At 33.5% G+C, this 14,451-nt stretch overlaps 1 protein-coding gene across 19 annotated transcripts in view; it reads right to left on the bottom strand.

Annotated features, from left to right (window-relative positions):
- Window positions 1-1,160: 1,160 nt before the first annotated feature.
- Window positions 1,161-14,451, bottom strand: part of PNISR (PNN interacting serine and arginine rich protein) — a 26,223-nt gene continuing 12,932 nt past the window's right edge. For 7 of the 19 annotated variants that reach the window (XR_014065122.1, XR_014065125.1, XR_014065120.1 and 4 more), the window contains 9 exons: window positions 13,092-13,315; window positions 11,441-11,554; window positions 10,101-10,291; window positions 7,616-7,753; window positions 6,128-6,227; window positions 5,356-5,409; window positions 4,116-4,286; window positions 1,743-2,829; window positions 1,161-1,502 (listed from right to left, as the gene is read on the bottom strand). Coding sequence is in view for 11 of the 19 variants with exons in the window: in XM_081529138.1 (XP_081385264.1) it covers window positions 1,472-1,502; window positions 1,743-2,829; window positions 4,116-4,286; window positions 5,356-5,409; window positions 6,128-6,227; window positions 7,616-7,753; window positions 10,101-10,291; window positions 11,441-11,612; window positions 13,092-13,315 (2,168 nt within the window). In the remaining 8 variants the exon portion in view is untranslated. Of the gene's footprint in view, window positions 1,503-1,742; window positions 2,830-4,115; window positions 4,287-5,355; window positions 5,410-6,127; window positions 6,228-7,615; window positions 7,754-10,100; window positions 10,292-11,440; window positions 11,613-13,091; window positions 14,437-14,451 lie in introns of those variants that run through there. The other 12 variants (XM_081529138.1, XM_081529140.1, XM_081529136.1 and 9 more) reach the window with 5 other exon arrangements.

Here is a 14,451-nt window from a genome sequence, read left to right as displayed (position 1 = left end):
TTGCACATTTTCCTTTATTTTGTCTCCAGATGTGACTGATGTCTAAACTATATAGACTTCCAAACTATTTAAAAGTTACTGTGTGAAATGTCAACTTTATAAATATCAGAACTAACTGCACTGTAAAACAATCATTTTGGTAAACATGCATTTATTCACAGTTGATTTGTTTCTTCAAGATAAATGCATAACTGCTCAAAATTATTTAAGAACCTATGTAGAGGTACAAGAGCACACTGTTACAAGTCTATTTCTACCTTCATTTTGAGGAAACACTGATCTTGGCAAAAACCTGGCTTACTTTCAAATGAACTATTGCTGGTAAGAGGCATACTTGAAAACTTTTCTGTGATCTGCATCTGCTCTTTCCTTTTTAAATTAAAATTTAAAAGCATTGGTTTTCTGAGGTTTATCTATTGTGGCACAAGTGAGTAATCATATAAAATGGACCCTAGAAGCAGTTCAGCATTTCAGTGCCTGCAGAGCCTCATTTTATTTGTAAGTTATGACTGCCTTAAATTGCTAGACCACTCACTGATCATCATTTTAAGAAAGTGACAAAACCAAATCATTTTAATTTTATGAAATTGACACAAACCTGCATAACACAGTATTCCTCCACTGTGCTGAGGTCATATTATACTTTAAAAATATAAATAAACATATTCAATTGTGAGTTTTAGTTCTACAGTAATCCCCAAGTGTTTAAAATACACTTTAAAACAGAAGTGGTAACTGCAGAATATAGTTCCGGACTTGAATTGCTATTAGTGTCAAACACAATCATTCCTTATAAATAATTCTAATGGTGCACTGGTCTGATTGATTCCAGCAATTTCATTAACAGGAGTGAACCATACTTTATACACAGAGAATATATTACTTGAAAATCCCCCAAACAGGAAAAATTTAGAAAGCTGTCAAATGCTTTCAAATGAAAAGTAAAGATCTGTTTCTGGCCCTCTTCTACACCCTTATAGTTGGAATCTGACAAAAATCCATGGGTACAATTTACAAACTTTGACAAACTATTAAGTTAAAACCATTTTCTTTGGGGGAGATGAGAGAAAGTACCTTTAAAACCTGTTATACAAAATTCCAGCTGCCTTTTTATAAAAGTACGTTCCTCAGATTAAAATCATAAAATTAAGGTGCAAGAATTTAACAAAAATGAACTAAAGAGCTTTATTGACATCACAGTACATTCAAGAATAATTTTAAGAACATTACAGCTGAAAGAGAATGGCATGTTTATAGTCTTATTATGCACTATTTTTTGAAAAAAATGTAATAGAAAGAAATCCTATTAAGTAACTTGGAGCAGCATTTGAAAAAAGTACACCTATTTACAGATTAAAAAAAAAAAAATTCTGGTTTCACCTACACAGCCACAATATGCCTCTATAATGAGACAAGCCCTTAAAACTCATGGAATTTTTTAAACATCATGGCATTCTTGCCACATCATTCCTCAGCGTTTACGACGGGGAGGGGTTGTTGATCTGAAAAAAAGAAAGGGACAAGATAAAATTTAAAAATAAAAATGTATTTTATACTAAAGAATCTGCAATTTTCAAATAAATATTATTATATAGGATTTCTAAAATTACTTATGATTATGATCATTTATCAAGTACCAAACTGAGTTTATTAAAGAGAGAGAGAGAAAGGACACTTTCAACTTTGAATAAATTCAAATTTTTTTTTTTAAATCAGACAAAATACTTTAAAAAGTATACTACCTTGATCGGGACTTAGACTTGTGTTTGCGGCTTGCCTTCTTACCAGACCTTTGAGATTTCTCCATGGATCGCGATCGACTATGTTTAGGCTTCTTAACCTTCTTTTCTTTGCTACTTCCTGGAGATTCAGAACTGCTCCTTCCACTAGAATCAGAGCCTGAATGTTTTTTACTATCTTTGGTAGTGCTTTTCTTACTATCCTGTCTAGAATCATGTCTTATGATTTTAACAGATATAGAACCACTCCTAGAGAACGTTCTTTCACTTTCTCGTTTCCTTTTTAACCTATCATCCTGACTACTGAACTTAAAGTCTTTTTCTTCCCTTTTTTGTTTCTCTTTTCTTTTATCCTGTTCACGTTCCCTCTCTTTGTCTTTCTTTTTCCTATCTTTATCTATACTTCGACTCCTCTCCTTTCTCCTCTCTTGTTCTTTAACCTCACCTTTATGCTTATGACTGCTTCCACTAAGACTTCCACGTTGATCATCAATTTTACGTCTATCTCGACTCCTACTACGACTGGACCGATTGGTTCGCCTATCCCTTGAGCGACTTCTACTTCTACGTCTCTCTCGGGAAGGACTTCGATTTCTTCGTCTTTCTCTTTCAATGCTATTTCTATTAGATCTCCTCCTATCTCTAATCTTTACTCTAGCCCTATTGCTCTCTATTTTAATTCTGCGAGAGTAACTTCTACTCCTACTACGCCTAGCTTTAATTGTTGGAGATCTACTCCTACTATGTCTCTTTTTTCTTTTAGGAGAAGAAGATCGGGAAGAAGTGCGACTACTACCTGAGCTAGAACTGTATGAAGAGCTAGAGACAGAACTACTAGTACTACTACTTCGGCTATTGCTACTGGAACTACCACTACTAGAACTTCCTGATCTACTCCTTCCTTGTTTCTCTTTTTCTTTATGTTCTCTTTTTGGTTCTAAAACTGATGTAGTTTCATTTGGAGTTCTTTTCTTTTCATTAACCACATCACCATCTGCTTCTCTTGCTTCTAGCAGTGATAAACTATTTTGCTCTTTATGGATAAATTCATTCATCTCTTTTGTAACCCTTTCTGATTGTTGCTTTTCTTCTGAAACAGAAAAAGACAAAAATAGTAAGAAAGGCAAACATACAATGAAAAAACTTCCATACTAGCAAATTTCAAGCTGTAAGACTATAAAAATAGAGCAGCACTGTTCAACAGAAATAAAATGCAGTAAGCAATTCAGGGTTTTTTAACAGCTACTTTTAACAGCTACTAAACAGTTTTTTAACAGCTACTAAAAAGAAACAGGTTTGAAATTAATTTTCATATTAACCCAACATATAAAAAATATTATCATTTCAACATGCAATGAGTTAAAAAGAAAATCGAAATATTCTGCTCTTTTTTTGTATTGTAAAATCTTTGAAGTCTAGTGTGTATTATATACCTACAGCACATTTCAATTTGAGCTGACTCCATTTGAAATGCTCAGTAGCTACATGCAGTTAGCTACCTGTCTGGACAGTACAGCAATGGAGTACCCAAGTGCAGAGGTACAGTAAAGCAAGTAAGAAAACATTTCCCTCTTACACATTAAAGCAACCTGAAGGTAAATAAGTAATTTATAGGAAATTTTGGCTGTTAGCTCAATAATTACTTTTCAAATTGTCCAGTAAGATTTTCAAACAATCAAGTCTAAGTAAATATTCTTTCACTATTCCTAGTATCATTATATAAACTAAGAGCTGTACACATGTATAGCATTTTACATAATTAAATTCTACAGTGAAGTTGCTCAGTTGTGTGTGACTCTTTGCGATTCCATGGACTGTAGCTTACCAGGCTCCTCCGTCCAAGAAATTTTCCAGACAAGAATACTGGAGTGGGTTGCCATTTCCTTCTCCAGGGGATCATCTTGACCTGGGGATTGAACTCAGGTCTCTCACACTGCAGGCAGACCCTTAACCCTCTGAGCCACCAGGGAAGCCCAACTAAATTCTAAAAAGTCTTCTATTGTCCTTAAATATGTTAGCTACAAATTACTCTTCAATAGCTTACAAAGCATTCCTTTCAAAAGTCTTTTCATTTTAGGAACTTCAGTGAGAAATAAAAAGACATCAAATAGCTTAACTTATAGTCAGTAGAATTAATGTCTCCCAAAACAATAGTTTAACTTTTATAAACTACATACTTTGAATAATATAATTAATTTTGACTTTAAGTTTGATAAAAATTGCTAATGAGTCAAAAACCTTACTTTCAATTACATCATGTAGTATTTATATATAATCTAGCTTTGATTCTATCCTGTTATTTTTAGGTTGGTTAAAAAATAATAAAAAGAAATACAAACTAACGGTACAAACACTAAGTGAGTCTAAAAGATATACCTTCCATCTGTTTATCATGTAACAGCTGCTGTTCTTTCTCTTTTCTCCAAAAAGCTTCCTGTTTTTGCCGGATTCGATGCCGTAATTCCTCATCATCAGTGTCAGATGATTCAGAACCTCGGTTGCTCCTCTCATCTTCACTGTCTCCTGATCCGTAACCACCCAGTCCACCTGTGTGCATAAAGCCCAGTCTATCACATGTAAACATTATTCTATGTACTAAAAACTTTTTAAGGCCCGAGAAGAAAGCTCATTTCTTTTTTCATTGCCTTTTCTTGGAAAAATATGCTTATTCGGGGTGGGGAGGAGTATAAATTACAATGTTTAAGGAGTGCACAGAATCCTGGAGAAAACTGATACTTAGTATCTTATTCTTTCAAGAATATTTCATATATTGTTCACCATAGGGAATCTTGAAAATGACCGTCTTATTGTCCCTGCTAACCAACAAAACTATTTAATAGGGCAGTAACAAAGCCTTACTAAAGCATAATCAATTCAAACTACCTTATACAAGTTTATGATCCTGAAAATATTTCAAAATTAACTCTTTCACTGATCAAAGTTCAAAAATCCAAGGGATGCTAAATATTTTTTTCCTAACAAAATCAGAATATGGTAATTCTCAATGGTACAGAAATGGCAAGGTGCTATATAACTGCTCCCCACCCTGAAGTGATCTAGACAGTAGTCATAACAAGATCACATGGGCATTTGGTTTTACCCATTTCTGCTGATCCTCACAAATATTAATTTGAAATGCATATGCGGAAAAGGCAAGTTCAAGCTTTTATACACTTGATAATGTATCATGCAAATGGAAAATTATGAACATCACTACTATCATGCTCTAAGATAAACCCTTTCCTCTATGGTAAAACTTGACTTGTTGCAATACAATCTAAATAAAGGTCCTTATAAGCATTTATGGATAGGTTCTTCCCTAAGGCATGTATGCAATAATTATGAAAGTGAGCTTAAATGCTATCATGGCTAAATTATGAACTATTATAACTTGTACTAATAAACTGAATTAGTCACCACATTTATAATATTTTCACTGTGAATGCTTTAGTTAAAAAAAAAAAAAAAGCAAACCTTTTAGAGACTGATATTACCCTAAGACCTAAATTTTATACACTGAGTAGGCCCAGTACAGTTTCTCAACAGAACATGTAGAGAGACAAGGTAAGTGTGATTTTCCCTTTAAGGCCCTCTCACAAATAAGGAGAATACTTACCGAGTCCAGTGAGGGAAGCCAGTGCACTGGACTGTGCCAGCTGTTTTGCAGGAGCTTTGTATCACATCAACAACAGGAACAACATGTTAACACAAATAGCCACGATTTCATAGTCATGAGAGTCTACGGTATTGTTAAATCTACTACTATTGCTGCTTTTTGGGGAGAGAAGAAACATTAAAAACATAACATTCATTTTAAACCAGTAGTATGTCTGGCCTTGAAATTATAATTCTGATGTGAGCTGAAACTGGTTGATAATGAGGGAAAATGTTGACCAATACACTTGTATTTTTGAGGTATGGAATACAACTAAAATTTTCTTTCAATATACTTTTTAAGTGTTACTAAAAATATGGAGGGGGGCACATATTACTTGCTTCTGTAAGAATTACAAGTGGTTAACTGTGAAAATTCTGAAGGTTCATAATTCAATAGTCAAACTAAATGCATTAGAAATCATACACCAATACCATGGTATCTATATATTAAAAAAAAAAAAAATCAGGTGAAATTGAACATAAAGAATTTTCCACAGTACATGTTATAGAACAACAGCAAAATTGCTAATTTGTGCTTAGGTAGGTTGGATAAAACAAAAATATATGTATAGTTTTAATATGGTGTCTACAAATCTAATATTTCCCAAAGAGTTAGAACATGCAAGAGGATCCATAATCTGCTAGTAATTCAACAAGAACAAAAAAGTCCAAAGTAGCCACCAAAACCAAAGAGCCCCAGAAAAAGAAAACCAAGAACACCCACAATATACCTTTCGTTGCTTTCCGGTGTGCATCTTTGGCTATGTAATAAATTTCTTCATCTGTGACATCCAGAAGAATTTCAGTCAGAAGCATTTTTGTCAGCAGCATCTAAGGAAGGATATTTTATACATTTGTTTTTTATTCCTAATTTAACTATTACAGTTACTAACACAGTTTGATATTTTCAAAAAAATTAAAAGCCAAAGCCATTTTATAAAACATTTTTAAAGATCAGATTAGCTATTCTAAGGAACAGAGTATCTTGAAAATTATTGTAAATTATCAGCACTTTAAAAACATTTTAAATCATATGGATTAAAATATATATAAGAATTTATCTGTAAAGCAGAAACACTGAATTCTAATTCTGGAGACAAAACATTTTTTTTAAAGTCCCTATTAATAAAAGTTTCCAGGAGTGTTTTAAGTTGAGAATATCCTTTCACTTAATAATATTACTCGTAAGCACCACAATACTAGTTTTTTATACCACTTAGGAATTTACATTAACCCTCAGCTCAAAGTAAAATCTGAGGGGAAAAAAAAACAAGGAAAATAAGGAAACGGCAATTACTGCATTTTGTGAAATGAAATCCTTTTTTTCTTTATTACTATCATATAGCATACAACAGACTTAAAATAAGAGCTGCATTCTAGCACTCGTTTGGCTACCAACAGCTGTTTCAAATGGGGACCTCTCTGGGATCCAGATTACTCATCTACTAAAATAAGAGTACACCGAATCAGCATCATCTAAGGACATTCCAAAGATCACTGACCAACCAACATGAGAAACTCAGCATATTATATAACCAATCTCAGAAATCTACAGTACACATTATAGACACTGAAGGCTGTGAAGTCTTTCAATGAAACATCTTTAACTGTGTTAAACTTGGAGCTTCCTAAATTTATTTTTCTATATGTTCTTTTAATCTTCTTCAGTATACAAAAAACACACTTTAGAAAATAATGCTGTGCTTAGTCAGTCATGTCTGACTCTCTGTGACCCCATCCATGGACTGTAGTCCACCAGGCTCCTCTGTCCATGGGGCTTTTCCACGCAAGAATACTGGAGTAGGTTGCCATGCCCTCCCTTCCAGGTGATCTTCTCAACCCACGGATCAAACCTAGGTCTCCTGCATTGCAGGCAGATTTGTTACTATCTGAGCCACCAGGGAAATGTTCTCTTGGGTCTCACGTAGTATTAATAAAACACTATTTAATCATGCTGTCGATATTAGAAAATGTTCTTAATAACTGCTTTATAAGCTGTGATTTCATATATTATGAGTTACTTGGATTTTGCAGACATTAGTGCCCAGCAAATATACATAACTGTTTTACAAGTTCTCAAGTTTAAGATAGCCAATCAAAAAATTTTTAAAAATTATTAACAAGATGAATCCTATAATATAATGCTGAATGTCATTGTATCTCAAAAAAAATTTTTTTTAAGCCTGTACATGGTAAAGGTAAGAAATTTAACATTCTACCATTTGATACTCTTTCTCTTCTTCAGTCATCTCTGGTTCACTTTGTTCTTCTTGAGGAACTGGAGATGGACTTCTGGTGACTTTTCCACTGCTTGCAGCCTCAACGTTTTCAGTGTCTTCATCTTCCTCATCACTATCCTAAAAAAAAGTAACAGCACTTTTTGGGCCACCCAAATTCATGCTTATGTCATAAAATAATTATCTTAAATATTCTATTTTAAAACCCCAAATTAAAGTCTATGAAACAGATACATAAAAATGAAATTTCTCTCTAAATAACATTTTTGTGCTACAGATCTCATTTGGTAATTTAAAGAGAGGAAATACAAGATCACAAGATGGCTTGTGAGAATTAATTTCAATTTTTTTCCTAAGTTTTCCTAAGATAAATAACTAGAAGTACATCATGCCCAGAGATTGATTTAATTTATATGATGGTCCTGAGATGAGTGGTATATAGAATTTTGGATAAATGGGCCACAGTCATATATTCAGTATAACTTTTATAGCTGTAAATTTAAGCTTTTTACCTAAAATCATGTGACTTAAAAAAAAAAATCTAAAGTCAGTTTCTAGATCTAAACTGGTTAATGAAATTTGTCTTTTTTTTTTTTTTCAGCTACATGATGGACAGATAAGCAAGAAATGAGGTTTACTTCAGATAGAGGAAATACCAGCAGTTTGTCCCTTTCTATAGTTTTAGGTTTTCAGTATCCAGATGGCACACCTTAAAAGGTAGATTCTTCTTTACGAAAGAAATATTCCACAGTCACTCTTAACAATCATACTAAGTAAAAGCCAAGGTGATTACCTAAAAAATACTATGGAAAGACTATTCAAACCAGAGGAAGACTGCATGTAAAAACAAGTCCAAAGGCATCTGGGAGAAAAGGGAGGACAATCTCCAGTTTTGAGGGTTTTTTTTTTAGACACTTAAAAAAAAACATCAAACCGGGAAATCTACTATTTCATGTAGAGATCAAAAAAAAAAATTTTTCTTTTTAAAGATAAATTTTAATAGTGGTAGCCTGTTGTTTCTTATCTGCGCAACACCCAGAACAAAATCACATCTTTGGTATCGTTGTTTTGTTAAAAAAAAAAAAAAAAAGTAGCTTATAGCATTCATGGAATTGAAGCAAAGCCAGTACCTGCTTGAAGTGAAGTCAAAGTCACTCAGTCATGTCTGACTCTTTGCGATCCCACGGACTATAACAGTCCACGGAATTCCCCAGGCCAGAACACTGGAGTGTGTAGTTTTTCCCTTCTCTGGGGGATCTTCCCAACCTAGGGATCGAACGTGGGTCTCCCGCATTGCAGGCAGATTTTTTACCAGCTGCGCAAACAGTTAATTTGCTGTGCTTGAAACTTATTTCTGAAGGAAAAAAACGCCCTTGGGAGGAAGAATTTCCTGAATTGCATACTGGCCAGTGCTGCGGCTGTCATACCAGCTAGAAGCATATTGCTGCTAAAAACAAAAAAATTCTCAAGCCATTCATGCCATCTAACTGATAAGAGATTCAAAGAGTTAAAACCTTACGTTACTTTCAGTACCTGTCAAAAACTATGAAAGTTATTATATCCTCTAGTGTAAGTATAGCTGTTTTATAGGCCATCACTAGGGAGTTCACTGTACTGCAATAAAGGAACAGAGATTTGTTTGTCAAGGTAAAACATATTATCTAGCACCTCACTGAGTAATTTCTCTCTGGAAGGAAACATTTAATACATTTGCTGCCCTCTTTCTCCTTACTACCCTCCGTAACATATATATATAAATAAACTCCAATATACTTAACTGAAAGTTAATCTCAAGGATACTACTCTAGTACTTTTTCAAAGACTAAATTAATACCTATTTATTTTGACAAACTTTTTAAAACTGAAATATATTTGATTTACAATGTTTCAGGCATACAGCAAGGGCTTTATTTTTCAGATTCTTTTCCATTATAGGTTATTACAAGGTACTGAACACAGTTTCTGTGCTACACAATAGGTCTTTGTTTTTTATTTTATATATAGTAGTGTACATCTGTTAATCCCAAATTCCCAATTTATCCCTCCCTCTATCTTTCCCCTTTGGTAAACATATGTTTCTTTTCTATGTCTGTGAGTCTATTCTGTTTTATAAGTAAGTTCATTTGTATCTTTTTAGATTTCACATACGTATTCTTTTAGATTCCACATATAAATGCTATATGGTATTTGTAAATGGTAAACTGGTGCAGCCTCTATGGAAACTACAATAGCCAAGACGTGGAAGCAACCTAAAGGTCCATCGACAGACGAATGGATAAAGATGTGGTATGTGTGTATATATACATACAAAGGAATATTACTCAACTATAAAAAGGAAAGAAATAATGCCATTTACAGTAACATGGATGAACCTAGAGATTATCATACCAAATGAATTAAGTCAGAAAGTCAGTTAACTTTTTCAAATAGATGCACAAGGAGTTTCAGATCAAGAAAGTCTACTTACAAATTTACTCCTCTGAGGTAAACGAGGGCCATCTCCTCCTTCAGCATCATCTGCGGCCTTCTTTTCTTTTTTGGACAATTGTGAACGTTGTTGCTCCATTCTTTCTTTCTCCAACTTCTTCTGCTTTTCACGTTCCATTTTTTCAAGACCTTCTCGAATCCAAGCTGGAAGAGTCCTGCGTTTTACTGCATCTGTTTCACATGGGACAAAATATTTGTAAGTCAGGTAAGTAAAAATCATAAATGCATGAGTTCTTTATTCTTAAATTTCTACAATCCTTGTCAGTTAAAAAAAAAAATTCTGGTGCCCTTTAAGTGCTTGTGAAAAATACTATCATTCTCTAGCAAGGCAGTGGTAATAAAAACAATTTACTAAACATTATGCTTTTCTTGAAAAACAATTTACTAAACATTATGCTTTTCTTGAAAATCGTCACTTTTAACAGCAAAAATAAATATGGCTTTAACACTTATAATGTGCCAGGGCACTGGGAAAGTCCATCATCTCACTTAATCCTACAAAAGCACTAAAAGAGCACTTCATCTTTTTAAGTGATGAAACTGATGCTCAAAGAGATTAAGTGTTGTGCTCCAGGTTACAAAGACAATAAGTAGTGATGTGGGATAATTCAGAGCCAACTGTTACACTATGCTGTTTCCTAAAATATTGAGAGAATTAAACAAAACCATGAGTCTTCACATTAAGAACTGAGTATTATTCCTTAAGTTAAAAAAGTTAGAATCTTTCTATTAATAAAATGTCTACTTTGTGATTAAAAAAAGAAAGACTTAAACATCCATTAAGTGCTGGATTTCGATTTCCAGATAAAAAGGAACATATATATAACTTATTGATGGCAATAAAATAGTTCTATTATGTTATTTAAAAATTAAATTTTTTGCCAAAATACTATGGAAAGTGAATGAAGTAAATCAAAGAAATCAATGTGACAGCAGCATATCCAATGAACTGAGAGTGGAAAGAGTCCATAAAGAGAATGAATAGGTTTTAAAAGGGGGAACTGATCATATACTGGCAAAATGTATCTAACTATCAACATCAAAGAAATATCAACATGTTATGGTTATGATAAATTTAAATTTTATAACAAAAGGTTGGAGTTTACGGTAAAGATTTATTTTAAAGAAAATTATTCGAAACTAACTATTTTAGATAGTATCTTTTTTATAATTTTAAGATTTATGACTATAAAATGATAGGACTTTAAAGTATCAATTCCTAACATATGAGAGTATTAGAACAATTTAAGAAACCAAAGCGTCCTTTTTACATCACCAAGAAATCATGTCAATTGTGGTTCACTAAACTTAAATAGCTACCAATTTGTGGCGGCTCCTGCTTCACGGGAAGTGCAATAGGTGAACGCTGCCGATCCCTGAATGACGATGGTCTTTCTCTTCGATTCTGGGGAGGCGCCGGAGGTCCTGGAGGTCCTGGTTGCCAATAAGGAGGATGAAATCCACCTTGCGGTGGACCAAAAGCAGCCCCATGCTGAAAGAGTATTGCAGTTTATTTTTCTTCACATTAATACAATATACTCTCTGGGACACACGTGTGTTATGAACTGGGACAGTAGAAATCCATGTGTGCAGCAAATCCAAGATTTCCATGGTTCTAATATCCACCGATATTTCTGTAGCCCTAAGAACCTAGGCTCACTTTTCTTAAGAAAGATAAAGATTTTCTGCCTATGTAAATCAAAGAGCCATATAAAATTCAGCTTCTAATATACTACATTCAAGAAATATAGAAAAGGACATAAATTAATATGAGCTTTTTCATTCTGAATCCATTTATCAACTACTTCTTCCACTAACAAGAAATCAAATAAATCAATTTTTCTGTAACTAGAAAATTACAGGAAAAAAAATTTAAATCAATTCCAACTTCCTATTTATGAACTTGTTATTTCTATAATCTTGCAAGAAATAACTCTTTTAATCAAAGATAAAAGCTAGTGAATCCTTCTGTTAATTTTTTTGTTGTTGCAATTTTGCCATTTTCAGAGGCTTTTCTAAGCCAGATGCCAACAGAGCTTTTTATCTTGTTAGCATGGGGATCTATGAGCAAATAAATGCTGTGTGAGAAGCTCCCCATGACTACATTTTTTCAAAACAAACAAAAGCTGTCATATCTGTATACCAAATATTCTTATACAAAAGGTATCTGAGTATGTATGAATAAGGGGATTACTGTCTCAAGGTTAATACTGTTCACGTTTATGCCCATTATCCATACAATTAGTGAAACAACATATGGGTTTTTTTCCAAAATTTTAAATGATAGCTCAGTTTTAAAGATAACAAATGGCCATCAATTATTTCAAAATAACACCTAGCACTATAATTTAGTGTAGACCCTGGCAAAGTGATCAGAGAAAATAAAGCCCCACATGACACTATTCCCCATAGAGTTCTATGTCCCTAGGAATGAATCAGACGCTACAAAGGAAGTATGTACAATTCCATTAACATGTCATGTTAGAATGGGAAAAAAAAAATGACAACACTAGAAAAAGTCTTACTCTACACAGCAGAAGGAATTGCATTTAGGAAGATGATCTATTTTCTTCATGTATTTTATTCATGTCTTAACCATAATCTATTTTTGATAAATAATGTATTCAACTACTGTGCATTTTCTAAACTTTATTTAATATTTAAAGGTACCATCTTGAAATTATAAATTAGAAAACAAAACATCATATAGCTATTGCACTTACACATTTCTCATTTTATCCAAATTTTTCCCTAACAGTCCTTTATACCATTTTCCTAAGCAAATTAAAAACCAGAAAATAAAAACCTAATGATTTTAATACTCAAAAACTAGTAACTTTTTTGACACATACGTGCTTATCTGTACAAGACTGAAAAGTGAAACACATATCTTAGATACTCTTGATGAGACACTTCCAAAGAATGGATTACGTGCACATCTACAATATTAAAGCAACAAAATATCTTTCACCTGATAGTCAAACTGGTTCACTGGCCCCACTGCAAAATTATCGGGTGGTCCACCAAAGTTGTGATTGTTCTGGTTAAATATATGCCTGTTGTCAGGGGCAAATTCCCCACTGTCCTGACTGTTGCTGTCTTCGGAAGGAGGAACAATGTCCATTGGGCCTGGTGTTGGTGGCATCCATGGCTGATCTGGAGGGGGGTGTGGGGGCTGCTGATGCATTCCCCATTCTATTTAGGATTCAGGCATAAAAACATTCAACAGGGGGTTATAACAAAATCAACACAAATTTTTAAGATCTCAAGAAAGCTAGATTTTTTCAGTAAAGAAACGGATTAAAAAATCTATGACTTCTTGGTCAAATTCCTTTTGTATATCTTAAAAATAAGCAATGAATCTAATAAATAATTCAAATGCGCTAACTACTAATTTATATCCTAAACAAATGGAAACCAAAATTACTTTTAATGAACATAACAAAAGCCAAAGCAAATTTTTGCTCAATTTTTCTATTTGTGTTCAGTAACAATACCATAAAAATAATACTTTCAGATTTTTATATATTTCTTTCTTCCATGAACACATTTATCCTCACAACATCCCTGTGAGGTAGGGAGAAATCAGGTACTATTTTCGCAAATTTCAGGAGGGGAAACTAAGGCACACAGAGGTTTAAATCACTTGCCTGGGACACAAAGCCAGCACCGTAAAGTTGGGGAATGAGCATGCCAATATGAATCATCAATGAACGTAGGAACCAAAACATTTTCAAATGTGGGAAAATTTGGCACAGATTCAAGAAAACTAGAAATGAACTCTCTCTCAATATTAAAGATCAAAATATTCATTATTATTTTAAAAGTGATATCAGAGGATTACTTCTTGAGTTTTCCATTCTCAAACTGAGAAACAGTAAGTACTAATAAGAAAACGGAGCTATGACTTCACTGTTAGCATACTCAAATGTAAGATTCGTCTATAAATAATTTGAAGTGACTGTTAAAAATAATAACACAAGTCATAGAAAACTGAACTAGCATCAAGGAACCTAAATCACACTATAAAGTAAAAAAAACCAACCAAACAAAAAAAATACACAGATAAAAACTTATGGAAGATCTTCACTATCTGAAAAAAAGGGAAGAGAAAAATGAGCGGATGGTAGGGGCAGAGTATATTTGACAGACTAATCTGTCACAAAATGACACAATTTTTCTTTGATTAGAGACTAGACATGTTTTGCTCTGCCAGTGCTGCTGCTGAAAAGGCCAGAGGTTGCAACAGAGAGACATAGAATGCTCTCTTCCCTAGATGCCATGTGAGGTTTCCAGTGTTCCCAGCCCCTGTCAGCCTAGGAATGAAGAAC

This window comes from Giraffa tippelskirchi, chromosome 9, assembly GCF_054371585.1.
Source record: "Giraffa tippelskirchi isolate mGirTip1 chromosome 9, T2T-mGirTip1v1.2.pri, whole genome shotgun sequence".
NCBI classification, from domain to species: Eukaryota; Metazoa; Chordata; class Mammalia; order Artiodactyla; family Giraffidae; genus Giraffa; species Giraffa tippelskirchi.
Note: the sequence above shows the minus strand (reverse complement) of the source record. Positions and strands in the feature narration are given on the sequence as shown.